General features: G+C 45.5%; 1 protein-coding gene across 4 annotated transcripts in view; it reads right to left on the bottom strand.

Annotated features, from left to right (window-relative positions):
- ADAMTSL3 (ADAMTS like 3) overlaps positions 1-13,462 on the bottom strand; it is a 280,228-nt gene that overhangs the window by 113,075 nt on the left and 153,691 nt on the right. For all 4 annotated transcript variants that reach the window (XM_060282649.1, XM_060282651.1, XM_060282648.1 and 1 more), the window contains exon 7: positions 8,056-8,182. In XM_060282649.1, coding sequence (XP_060138632.1) covers positions 8,056-8,182 — 127 coding nt within the window. The remainder of the gene's footprint in view (positions 1-8,055; positions 8,183-13,462) is intronic.

The following is a 13,462-nucleotide window of genomic DNA, read 5'->3' as shown; positions in this document are numbered from 1 at the left end:
ACATACAGGGAGGCAATGTAGGTTTTTCAGGGCTGGTGCTATATGGTCTCGGCAGCCACTCCCAGTCACCAGTCTAGCTGCCGCATTCTAGATTAATTGCTTCCGGGTCACCTTCAAAGGTAGCCCCACGTAGAACGCATTGTAGTAGTCCAGCTGCAGTCCAACCATTTGCAGCAACTCAAAAACCTGCACATCCTATTTGATTGGAAACATCTGTGGCACAAATATATATGGCAGAGCTATACTATCTGTGAACCTGAAAACTGTAGGCAGCCCACCAGCTCTGGGTGGCAAGTGGGACCTCCCCTCTCCCCTCCCCACAAAAGGTTGCTGTATGGAGTGCTTCTGTTTCTTGCACCAGCCCGCCAGAGAGTTATGTGCAATGCAGCCACTGCAAATGACTGCAATGGTCTGGAGAAGAGTGGGGGCTTGTTTCTCTATCCTTTATCCTTTAGCCTCTCCCTGACTTGCAATGCATACCCCAGCACATGTGCTGAGAAATGGGGAATAAAGGTGTTTAATGCCAGGAGTTCCCTGCCTCAGACACTCTCCTCTCCCCTACAGAAGGTCTCGTGGGATCGCAAGCACGCCGCCAATTCACAAGCAGCGATGTACGTTTTGGAAACCTGCTGGTACTTCCAAAGAGTTAAAAAGCCAGCACATTCCAAAGTTGGGGGGGGGGGAATGAAGTCATTAAATTCTAAAACCAGCAAGACAGATCTCAGGAAATAAAAAAGGACTTATGGGTCATTAGACAGATAAAATCCATCTTAGCCTGGTGCCACATCATTCAACAGAAAGAAATACCAGAGCTTGCAACTTATTCTCATCAAATGCGGTATCACCAAGCAAAATCTCCAAAATTCTGGAGAAGGGGCTCAGGTGAGACCACAGAGGTAGAAGAAACAGCACTAACACACTAAGCCTTTTCTGCCCACGACGGAATGCAATATTGTTCCGTTCCCTTATGATACTCATTAGGGCATCGGCTTTCAGCCATAAACACTTGACTGGTTTGAGGAAAGCGTCCAGAGGATCCTCTTGAAACCTTTTAAAAAACGAGTTGATTTGTGAGATAGCTGCTCAAATAATTTCAAATGTTGTTTTTCCATATAGAAGAGATCTGATAGAGAGGGAGACTCCTTCTCTATAAGACAACTGGAAAGAAAACTCTGCTGCTTATTGACCTGTAACTGCTTTAGGAAATTGCTCAGAAAATGGATTTCTAAAACTCAAAACACATTTAATTTACCAGAAAGAAAAATAATAATCACATTTTTATCTATTTACCTGGATCTTTCATTCTCTCTCTCTCTCTCTCTCATCCAGCTGCATCACTGCTAGCGTAAAGACAATAGCTTTAAAACTTCCTTGCAGTTTACAAAAAAGAAGCACAAATCAATTTTTTGTGCTTAAAACTCACACACAACAAGGAGAAGGGGATGACAGAGGACGAGATGGTTGGACAGTGTTCTCGAAGCTACTAACATGAATTTGACCAAACTGTGCGAGGCAGTGGGAGACAGGAGTGCCTGGTGTGCTCTGGTCCATAGGGTCACAAAGAGTCGGACATGACTAAACGACTAAACAACAAAACATTGCAATATACCATTATATCACGATGTCTGAAAAAAGGGTGGAGCTATGTAGAGGCTTTGGCTGGCTTCACGATTTCTCCTGCATCGTGATTTCTGCTGGCGCCTGCTCTTGTGATTTGATGCACCCTGCCAGAGGCAGGGGCGAGAAGAGCTGGCAGGTAACAGGGGCTGCAGGAATGGAGAGAGGCAATGGCTGGCTTCAAGGCTTTTCCCACATTGAGACTTTTGCATAGCACATGCGCGCACACACACACACACACCACGATCCAAGATATATTGCCAGGTCAAAAATTATGAAACTTTTATCACTATATGGGCTTCAAACCGGTTTTGCACGACGTATCACCCAACCCATGTGGGAAGCGATGTCAACAGGGGTCTGCTGTGTGGTCACTGCCACTATCTTTCTCTATCCTGCTCCAGGTAAACTTTGGGGACTTGGGTGGGGGTGGGGGAAGAGCAGGTAGGGGGCGGCAGTGGCTACTCACATTTTTGACCTGAGGACCTTCCTGAAGATGGAAAAATCTGTCCATTTTGGTTTCTCTCCATTTCTCTTTCTTTTTTTCCAATATTAAATTCAGGTTTCTACAATTCAACATTAGTTCTCATTTTTTGTCCACCTCATAATTTTAGTGCAAATTTCTCCTGCTATACGCATTTTGTATGCAAGTTTGCCTAATATATGCGTTCCTGCAAGCAATTTCACCCAATATAGTGCCTTTTGTACGCTCTTTGCACTAATGTAAGCAAGTGTGGTATAGTGGTTAAGAGCGGTAGACTCGTAATCTGGTGAACTGGGTTCGGTTCCCCGCTTCTCCACATGCAGCTGCTGGGTGACCTTGGGCTAGTCGCACTTCTCTGAAGTCTCTCAGCCCCACTCACCTCACAGAGTGTTTGTTGTGGGGGAGGAAGGGAATGTTAGCCGCTTTGAGACTCCTTCGGGTAGAGATAAAGCGGGATATCAAATCCAAACTCTTCTTCTTTACCCCAGTAAATAAATTTTGTACATTTTACCTGACTGCAGAACTGTATTGCAAAGAAAGTAGAAGTGGAGATTTCAAAGGATGACTGTGTTTCAGTTTGCCTAAGTTTCGCAAAGTTTCAGTTTGGTAAGATGCCTTTATGCAAACTGAATGAAATCTGCCCCCCACTCTAGCGCTGCTCAGGTCGAAAATTGCTCATAAACAATTAAATAGGGGTGTTAGCTTTTACAAATTCCTCTGCATCAAACTTCAACAACGTATCTAGTGCAAATCACATGCACTACCTCTCTTATTGCTTCCTCGGAGCATCCGAAACGAATCCAGAACTGTTTTGCATATGAACACTTGTATATGGGGAACCGTCATGGGGCATGAAGGGATGTGAATGAAGACCTTGTTTTCCCTAAGGGCAGACATAGCTATTGTCAGATTACTTCAGTGTGTTTGCATTAGGACATTTGCAGAAGAACTGAAACCATGTCAAGAACTCTGGACAACACTCTACAAGGTCTTGTTCAGTTCTTGTCAGCATCAAGAATGAAATATTTTCGGGTTATGTTTTGCCAGTCACTAAAATGGGAGAAAAGTCAGAGAGGGAGGGAGGGAGGGAGGGGAGGGAGGAGTTCAACCCTAAAAGCTTTCCAGTAGACAGAACTGATATTGATGCTGATGGGAGTTCCATGCACATAAGGCCTAAGATATTCCACTTTCCTAGAGGTCAGGCAGGTTTTACAACTTATTGCACTTTCTTTTTGAATATCCTCAGTCAAATGCTTGATCATTTCCCCAGAAAGTTAGGGGTGGGTGTTTTGTTTTGTTTTTGGCTTGACAACTTACTGGCAGCATTGCCTTTCTAAAAAGGCTACCAGACTATTAGGCTGACAGTTTGCTTCCTATGTTCAAAGCATCGCCTTTTGTGCTGTTTGACCTCACAATTTCAGCAAAACGTCCACTATTCAGTACTTCACCTATTTATGGCTGCGAACCAATTCAGGAACCAGGCACATTAACCATAAACTCAGGTGTTGAGTTACGATGGCTATGTGTAGCCAAACGGGACTAACGAGAAAGCAGAGCTCAGGAAAATTACCAGCATGCTCAGGAAAATCCCAAGGTTTGCAGAAGTTAATAATTGGGGGGGGGCAGAACCCAAACACAGTCCAATGGCAAGGGTGGGGATGGAAGGGGATGGAAGGAAGGAACATAGATGGGAGTGGGATGAAGTACCCTGGCGAAAGGCATGGGTGGCTGGAAGTTTTGTTTCAGGCCCCACTGGTTCCGATTTGATTAATTACCTCTTGTGATCTGTATCTGCCTAAACAGTTAATTAAGTCAATGCAATTTGAATCTGATTTGATTTGCAATGTGCTTTTGAGATGCTGAAGTGGTGCAAGGGGGTTATAATTACAGTAATACCCCTGGTTATGAACCGTCCTCCTTACGCATGCTTCGGGTTACGAGCTCCGCTAACCCGGAAGTAGATGCTCCTGGTTGCGAACTTTGCCCTGGGATGCAAGTGGAAGTTGCATACCAGAGGCTCGCGCGCAGTGGGGGACCCCATTAGCGAAAGAGTGCCTCAGGTTAAGAACGGTTTCGAGTTGAGAACGGACCTCCGGAACGAATTAAGTTCATAACCAGATGTACCACTGTATCCACTAGTTAAAAGGAAAGGCAGTATTTTGTATTTTCTTTTGCAGCTCCTGTTACAGTCAACCGCCAGGACTACAGCCGTACAGTGTTAGAAACTCAGGTATATAAACTAGGCGCCAAGTGGCTCCTGAAACCAAGGTTACAGTCGCCAAAACAGAATGCCAAGTTGCCATTTGGGGGCAAGATGGCTCTAAAGTCTTAATTTTTCAAATGATGGACAGACCGTGGTGATAATCAGTTAAAAATCCAGCTAGTTCAGATGATAAAACCACTTCCGCGCCTGCAACGGAGGTGGTGTTGTGGACATCACGAATGAACTCTCGCGATGAGGCTGAGAGCTCAGCCCCTTTGCGATTGGCTGTTCCCGTCTCCGTCAGTCCAGGGCCGACCAATGAGGTTGGCCGGGGGGGCGGGACTTGCAGTCTTTAAACATCCCGGAGGCGGGAGCTCTGCCTCTTGCCTCCTTGCTCGCCACAGGAGGAGTTCTGGTAGATGTACATCATTGGGCTCCTTACTGGTGGTTAACTTCTCCCAGACTCCAACACACGGGTTGGAGTCGGATAAAGTCGGTTCGGTTCCAATGCCTAAGCCAATACCGCTCAACATCCGTAACCAATAAAGTTGTGGCCTTTTCGCCCACTTAAAATCTATTCATTTGTGTCTTGTGTCTTATTTGTCACAGGGAAGGAGGGACAACCTTGAGCTAGGTGAAGAACTTTGGGTCCTTAGCTTACTTGTCAGCCCTGCCTCTCACCTTGTCCTTTAGTCCTGGCTTCTGGCTTGCTCTCCAACGTCCTCCTCCTGGCTCCTGGCACACCTCAAGCTTAGCCCTGGCACAATGCCTTGTGGTCATGCTCCTTTGCCGTAGTTACTTGGCAAGACATTCGTAAGAGCTGCAAATGTTATACACACCTCAGCTGATGTGGTATCACTAAGAGAAACTATGTTTTCCCATTCCTTTCACTCTAGGGACACCATTTCGCTAAACAACTTCCATATGCTACATGAGCAACAGCGGGGGGCACGGGGGGGGGAGGGCAACGTTTTGCTTTAAAAAAAAACCTATGCACCGCAACAAGTCAGTGACAAAGAACGACTTATGTAAAATACGACTTTAGGCACTGTAATGCTTACATGCATTGTAGAGTCACACCTTTCCGCCCCAAGCTTGAAATGAAGGATTTAGGCAGGATTCCACCTCAAAACCCCACTGAAGTGGAATGATGAGGGAACCGTGTAACCGTGGCTTTGATCCAAAGAACATCAAGACCAGTGGGAGTCTGCAATGCGCTGTTTTGCGTCGAGATTCAGAGGGGGGATCAGGCCCTCAATAAAGCCAACCATTTCTCAAAGCTTTGTTTGAAGCCCCCATTCCTGGCAACGGTTCAACGTCTCAATAAAATCGCAGCACATTTAGAAACAAGCAAGAAGCTGAGCTTCTTGGAGAGGTGCTGTCTCGAGCCAAACTCCAGCTGCTTCCACCTCACAACAGGAGCCTCCGTACTCTCCAGCCTTATATCAGATTGGCTGCCTCCAATCTGATCTGTAGAAGTTCCTCCTCCCTTGCAACCCACAGGGCCATGTGCATTCTGTCTGCCCTCTAGGCAATCCAATGGCTGAGCTGAAGAAGTCCAGTCAGAATAAATTATGCAAATCCAGTCAATAAATTGATCTGTGCTCAATCTGCTTCTAAGGGCCAAGTTTCCAAATAATTCTTTCTTTCTCTCTGTCTGTCTTTGCAACTAATTAGAAAATTGACAGATCAGAGATTGGAAATGGTTGAAAATGAAGTTATTGCAACTACAGTGGTGCCTCGCTAGACGAATTTAATTCGTTCCACGGGTCTTTTCTTATAACGAAAAATTCGTCTAGCGAATCCTATAGGAATGCATTGATTTTTTTTGGATTTTTTTTTTTTGCCCATAAAGGTAAAGGTAAAGGGACCCCTGACCATTAGGTCCAGTCGTGACCGACTCTGGGGTTGTGCGCTCATCTCGCATTATTGGCCGAGGGATCCAGCGTATAGCTTCCAGGTCATGTGGCCAGCATGACAAAGCCGCTTCTGGCAAATCAGAGCAGCACATGGAAACACCGTTTACCTTCCCGCTGTAGCGGTTCCTATTTATCTACTTGCATTTTGACGTGCTTTCGAACTGCTAGGTTGGCAGGAGCTGGGACCAAGCAACGGGAGCTCACCCCGTCACAGGGATTCGAACCGCCGACCTTCAGATCAGCAAGCCCTAGGCTCAGTGGTTTAACCACAGCGCCACCTGGGTCCCATAGGAACACATTAATTGAATTTCAATGCATTCCTATGGGAAACCGTGATTTGCTAGACGAATTTTTCAAAAAACGAATTCGTCTAGCAAGGCAACCTCCTCTCGAAAAATCCTTTCGTTAAGCAGAAATTTCGTTAAGCAGGGCATTCGTTAAGCGAGGCACCACTGTACTTGGGTAAGCAGTTGTCCTGAGGCTAGTAAAAATGGTCTCCAACTGACCACAAAACCCATTCTTCTTCCACTTTGTGGCAACCAAAAAGTGTGTAAGGTAGTAATATTTTTTTAAAAATATATACGTTTGTAACTTTCATGGACGTTATCTACAAGGCTGGAATGTATTATTCTTCCATTTCCCCTCTTAAGTGTTTCACATACATTCTCTCAGTAAACATCAGGAGCAGCCAGAACAGGTGGGCAACACCACTTCCCAATGTTTTCATGGCTGCTGCTAACCTGTATGTCTGGTGGCAGGGAAGGGGGGGTCGTGAGGTCAGGGCTGTGTGGGTGCATGGATGGGAGCACCAGGTTGGCTCCTCAGGCTGCACTGCCCACCCAGGTAAGCAGCCTTATTATCACCCCCTTGCACCTGCTGCTTCTGATAAACAGTATAACAACCTTGCAAGGTTGGCATAGCATAATCGGATCGAATCTTTACTGCTAGCGACAATGACCAGCAATAAAGAAGCAAAACAAAGGGGCACACAGAACATATTATCCTAATGTATATGGTAGGATGAAATAAAATTTAAAATGCTGCATAATTTTTTTTAAAAAATGGGCACAAACATTTTAAAACTTGAAGTCACGTCATAAACCCCAAAGTGGAAAATTGCAAAATGTCTTAGAATCAAAAAATCGTAGAGTTGGAAGTGACCACAAGGGCCATCCAGTCCAACCCCCTGCCAAGCAGGAAACACCATCAAAGCATTCCTGGCACATGGCTGTCAAGCCTCCGTTTAAAGACCTCCAAAGAAGGTGCACCCTCCCCAGCATTTTGATGAGGTTCCTGGGCGTATTAGTGCTAGTTTTCTTGGAGTTAGGTACCACCTGTAGGTTAACACTCACACCTTTCTTCAGCATCCAGACGTCTCACATTTGTGGAGACAAAAAGGAAACCAAACACAGGCAGAAGCCTCTCAAAATCTGGTGCTGCACACATGGATGTCATGATAATAAAACAGGTTGCATCCTGTTCAATGGTACCTCTGCTTGTATCCCAGATCCATCTTATGTCCATTTCTATCTAATTTTCAATTTTGCTGGGGAAGTACTGTTGGGTAAGAGGGACCCTGCAGAAAAATGTTGCACCAGGTTCCATCTAGCCAGCCACGAGTTCTTCCAGGATATTCCATCCCATACACAAAGACCGTTTCCCATCATCCGCCCCCTCCCGCCTCAGAATCCTGCAGCCACTGAGCACGCTCAGTTGTCGTGTGTCTGGCGTCGGATCCCGCAGAATAGGGCTGAGCAGCAGCCGCAGAACCAGAGAGCTACGAGTGACCCACTGGGTGGTTAGAGGATTAGAATGAATGACAATTAACTTACTTTTCTCTGATGAAAGGTGTGTCTTGGTTTGCCCCCTCACCAGCCTGCACGTCGAGCCATCTCCTGCACAGACCCCACAGTTGTCCTCTTTGGCGTTACTCCCGAGTTGCCGATCACAGCCAACCGCCTGCCAATGTTAACAGGACAGTCAGAAAAAAGGGAAAAGTTGTTACAGGCCTTCCCTCAGTTTCCTTAATTAATAATAATAATGTTATCTCACTGAAAAATTGAAACTACAATATTAAAATAGAGGACTCAGATTTGCATGTATGTGTGTGTGAGCACATACTATAAAAAGGTAAAGGGGCCCCTGACCATCAGGTCCAGTCGTGTCCGACTCTGGGGTTGCGGCGCTCATCTCGCTCTATAGGCCAAGGGAGCCGGCGTTTGTCCGCAGACAGCTTCCGGGTCATGTGGCCAGCATGACAAAGCTGCTTCTGGCAAACCAGAGCAGCGCACGGAAACGCCGTTTACCTTCCCGCCGGAGCGGTCCCTATTTATCTACTTGCACTTTTATGTGCTTTCAAACTGCTATGTGGGCAGGAGCTGGGACCGAGCAATGGGAGCTCACCCCGTTGCAGGGATTCAAACCGCTGACCTTCTGATCAGCAAGCCCTAGACTCTGTGGTTTAACCCACAGCGCCACCTGGGTCCCTACTATATCTAACTACAAAAGCAGCACTTCACACAAGCTTGTGTGTGCGCGCACACACACACAGCCTTTCTGCCAAGGCATCCAAGGCGGTTTACAATTTTAAACTGCTAAAACAAGTAATATAAAATGTAAGTTGGCTGGGCAGAGGGAGGAGGGAACAGTCTAGCAGGAGAAGGCCTTGATGTTGTTTTCTCCTGCTTCATTTGTTCTCTGGTTGAACCAGGGGTCTTCTTCTTCACACCACACACACACACACACACACACACACACACGTGTTTGTGTGAAATAATTGTTTTAATTTAAACAGAAATCCCAGCCTACTCGCCATAACAGGCAAGACAGTGAGCAGGTGACCCTGAGTGTGCCTACTAAGGTTCAACTGTCCCATGTGTAACTGCAGATGGGAAACTTCAAAAGTCTTGCCCCTCTCTTATTAGTCCTCTGTATATTTCTGCTGGGACACAGGTGGCATTGTGGTCTAAACCACTGAGCCTTGGGCTTGCTGATCAAAAGGTCAGTGGTTCGAATCCCTGCGACAGGGTGAGCTCCCGTTGCTCGGTCCCAGCTCCTGCCAATCTAGCAGTTCGAAAGCATGCCAAAAAAAGTGCAAGTAGATAAATAGGTACCACTCCAGCGGGAAGGTAAATGGCGTTTCCGTGTGCTGCTCTGGTTCGCCAGAAGCAGCTTAGTCATGCTGGCCACATGACCCGGAAAAACTGTCTGCGGACAAACGTCGGCTCCCTCGGGCTGTAAAGCGAGATGAGCGCCGCTACCCCAGAGTTGCTCACGACTGGACTTAACTGTCAGGGGTCCCTTTACCTTTATCTTTCTGCTGGACTTTAGACAGAGCAGGCCTTCAAAAACAGAACTGCCCTCTAACAGCCTTCCAGCCATTTGGCATATAAATGATGTAAATATAAATATACAATAAAAATAACAGTATATCCTATGTAATGTGGCGACTCTACAGGTTCCGTCCTCATTCGTTCAAATGTGCGTCTTGATTCTCACATCTGAGCAGGGTGGGGGGGTGGGCTTTAAAACAACTATTCTCATCATAGCAGTCAAACCTATTTTGGTATTCCTGTCTCAGAAATATGGGGATTCCTTGTAAGCTGAATGCTATTCCCTCCAATGTAACTCTGAAGATATCTGTAACTCTGTTGTTTAGAGTTGCCTTTCATCACTTACTAACTTCAGAGGCAAGAAAAGCATTAGAATAACCTTAGTTCCCCATCCAAGCAGAATCCTGGCTTCAGATCAAGAATTAAGAACCCTTGGCTGGCTGCAAATCACAGTCCCATCACATACTCCCTTCCGTGGTACCAGTTTATTCAGTAATTTTACCTTTTTGGAAAACATAAGTGTACCAATTATTTTAAATTGAATTTTACTGAACTTTTTCAGACACCACAAACTAATTATATAAACAAAGCACAGCATATGGGGGGGGGCGGAGATGATTTGCTAGATGTGTGGGCCATTAAAATGCTTTCCTGAGCAGTTGTTAGTATCTCATTTTTGTATGATCTTACTTGTGACTCCCAATCTCCCTTGTTAACTGTCCAGAAATGCATTTGTTCAGCCTACAAGGCCATTAACACTGTCAAACACAAATTAAAAGTACATAAAACTTTTAATGGCGTATCGATAAGCACGAATTCCTTTTACAAACCATGGCTTTTTTTGTTTTGCAAACATCTTTCTTCAGCTTGCCGGCTGCCGCATTTTGCAGCTCTGCTTGGGCAAAATGATGCGCAGCTAAGCTAACCCTACATAAGATGTGTAGCCATTTTTCTGATTTACCCTAGACTGCTTAGGGGGTAAATGCCTTTGATTTTCAATGGGGGGGAATTATAAACAATTCAGCTTGTGGTGGATAGCATTCTACATGAAATGCAGAACTGCTGAGCTGCATCCAGCGTTCTCTGTTGGACTGGTGAGTTTTAATGGTGCACATAATTTCATTTGTGAAGCACCTCCTAGGAAGCACCTCGAAGAGATTTCACAATACAATTCAAAGCCAGTGCTATTTTTTCTTTTTTTTTTAAAAAAAAGAGAGATGCTGGAACACACCATGATCGCCCCCCTTGTTCTCTTATAATGGCAATGGTGCCCACCTGAGAGGAGCCGGAACTGAGTTCCAGCTGAAGAAAAAGCCCTGTACAAACCATATACAAGACAGGTGCACACATACTAACCAATTGAAATACAAACCCAAATATTATACTAACGTTTTAGATCTGCAATGTTCTTTCTCCCCAAAAGGTACCAAATCTCAGATACACACTGCCCTTGACATGTCTTATGACTCAGAGTAATGAGGAACACATCAGTGCATTAAGAAAAGAATGAACAGGACTGTGACGTATAAGAGCCATGTGGGAAAAAGGGGCAGAGTTCAGCCAGAGATCCACTGGGTCGCCCTGAGCAAACCTCATTGCCTCAGTGGTTTCTTAACAATACTACTTAGCCAAGTTGAGGGTTCAGAGTGCTTCACATACATAATCTCAGTCTTCACAGCCATCCTATAAAGTAGGCCACTGTTAGGTTTCCTCAGGTGGCAGGCTGATGTCAGGGAAACAATGACTTGCCTATGGCCACCTAGTGAGATTTGAACTGCAGAGATGTTGGCTCATAGCACACATACTTTACCCTCCACGCTACGCCAGTATACATGGCATTAAAGCGACAGCATTGCCAGCCTGGAGCTGTCCATCGAAACACCAATACTGCTGGACAAAAACAACCCTACTATATTTCAGCGAAGCCTAGGTTCATTCTGTTCCCACTTAAGTCAATGGGAGCCTTGCCATCAATTTAGCGACAGCAAGATTGGCAAGAAGAAAACAGACTCTAAGCCTAAACAGCCTGCAGAGACAGACTGTGTGTTACCGCAACAATGCAGCCTTGCAGTGTGTGGCACAAAGCACAACAATTATGGGAACACAGCATTTCCCTTCCCCGTTCCACAACATCTTGGAAAGGTTTTTCTGTGCACACATGACATTCATTACTGGAGGACGAGCGAATGAATATTCACAGCAAAGGGAGAGGCCACCAACATTCCAATATGGAATTTCCACACTTCCTTGAAAAGCGAAACCTCCCATTGCTTAGGCCAAGGTTGGGCTTGCTCTGTAGGAGTTTTATGGCAGCTTTTGCCTGTTTCGTTATCAAGGAGGGCCAATGAATTTCAGGTAAACAGAAAGGTAAGCAAGCACACTTTAGTGACAAACTATAGGATTCTGCTAGATGAGAAGTTCTGAATAACTCCAAAGTCTGCAAAGTTCTAGATATTCCACAATTGATTGTCGCACAGCCAGTTTCCTTCATCACTCGCTTTCTTTCCTTTGAACTTGCAAATGGGCTCTGAAAAATTTCTATGAAATGAGTTGTGCAATTAGTTGCGTGCTCAGCAAATGAACCTCCAGATTCTTGTTTTTGAAAATAAAAAAAGCTCCTTTCAAACCGATCACTTTCTACATGATACATAGTGGCTGGATTATGTTTAGTCCCAAGATTCTTTGGAGGACGCCTATATAAAACCTTTCTTCTGGGGGCCTTCTCACGCATTCTGAGAGTGTTTTTCAAGGAGTCTGGAAAGTCTGCTGCCAAAGAGATAAACATCTGCAAAGAGGGATTCAAAAAATCACTTTCCTACTTTTCTGCTAGGAGAAGAAGCACAGCACTTTCCCACTCGGAAAAACAGATTTCCCAGGGTATCAAAATTACTTTCTTCTTCAAACTAGCTATGAAACATCCAAAGAAGGAGAAGGAGAAGGAGAAGGTGCATTTCTTGGGGACTGTGTGGAAGAGCTGCAGAACAAGGTGTGTTGGTGATCCTTGACAAAGTGACCTCTGGTGCCCCCCTGCCTCTCACTGGGCCCTCATGAGCTTACCTGATTTAGGCCTAGTCGACCACAGACAGTGCCCTGGGGATAGAGGAGAGAGATATGGTGTCCTTTTGCCATTGGGCAGCTTCTGGTCAGTTGTCAAGGATCGCCCCCTGTTGAATGCATTGCAGTAATCTATCCAGGAGATTATTACAGCATAGATCAGGTTTCCTCAAACTCGGCCCTCCAGATGTTTTGAGACTACAATTCCCATCATCCCTGACCACTGGTCCTGCTAGCTAGGGATCATGGTGTAGGGAGAGAATTGCCAATTGTATTATTGAGTTAATTCTGATCCTATGGTTTGCATTGCCTGCATTGTATAATTGTGAGTGTATGGCTTAGCCTCCCCCCATATATCCCCCTGGGATGTCTTGCTTAAAATGCTTATTTTTCTTTGCCTCTCTCTGTGTGCCAAAGGGTAAGCCAGACAGAATGCCCTGCTAAGCTATCAAGGCCGGATGACTGTCTTGTCTGACGCTATCAGCCTGACGCACAGAACAGGCAAGCCCCCACTCAAGGCTGCTGGAAGATGCTACTGGGGTAGCATGAGTCAGCATGTGTTTATGCACAGGACCGGACACAGGAAGATCCTTATATGTACTTGTGACCCCCTTGTGTGCGCACATTTACAGAGGAGGGGGAAAGGAGCCCAAGAAGTGTATAAGAAGCTTTGCAATTTGTGTTTCTTTGCTCTTGTCGTGAGGCTTGACCACCAAGAGTCTCTTAATTAATTAAGAATTAAACTCTTTCTCTGGATTCAACCCCCGGTGTCATTATTGGCTATCTCTGTCCTGCCTGGGCGCAACTTAAGGACCCTTATCAGCAAATAAGGCTACACTTTTGGTTCCCTGAC

Source organism: Zootoca vivipara, chromosome 14 (genome assembly GCF_963506605.1).
Source record: "Zootoca vivipara chromosome 14, rZooViv1.1, whole genome shotgun sequence".
Lineage (NCBI taxonomy): Eukaryota > Metazoa > Chordata > Lepidosauria > Squamata > Lacertidae > Zootoca > Zootoca vivipara.
The sequence above is the reverse complement of the archived record's forward strand: the minus strand, read 5'-3'. Positions and strand labels throughout refer to the sequence as shown.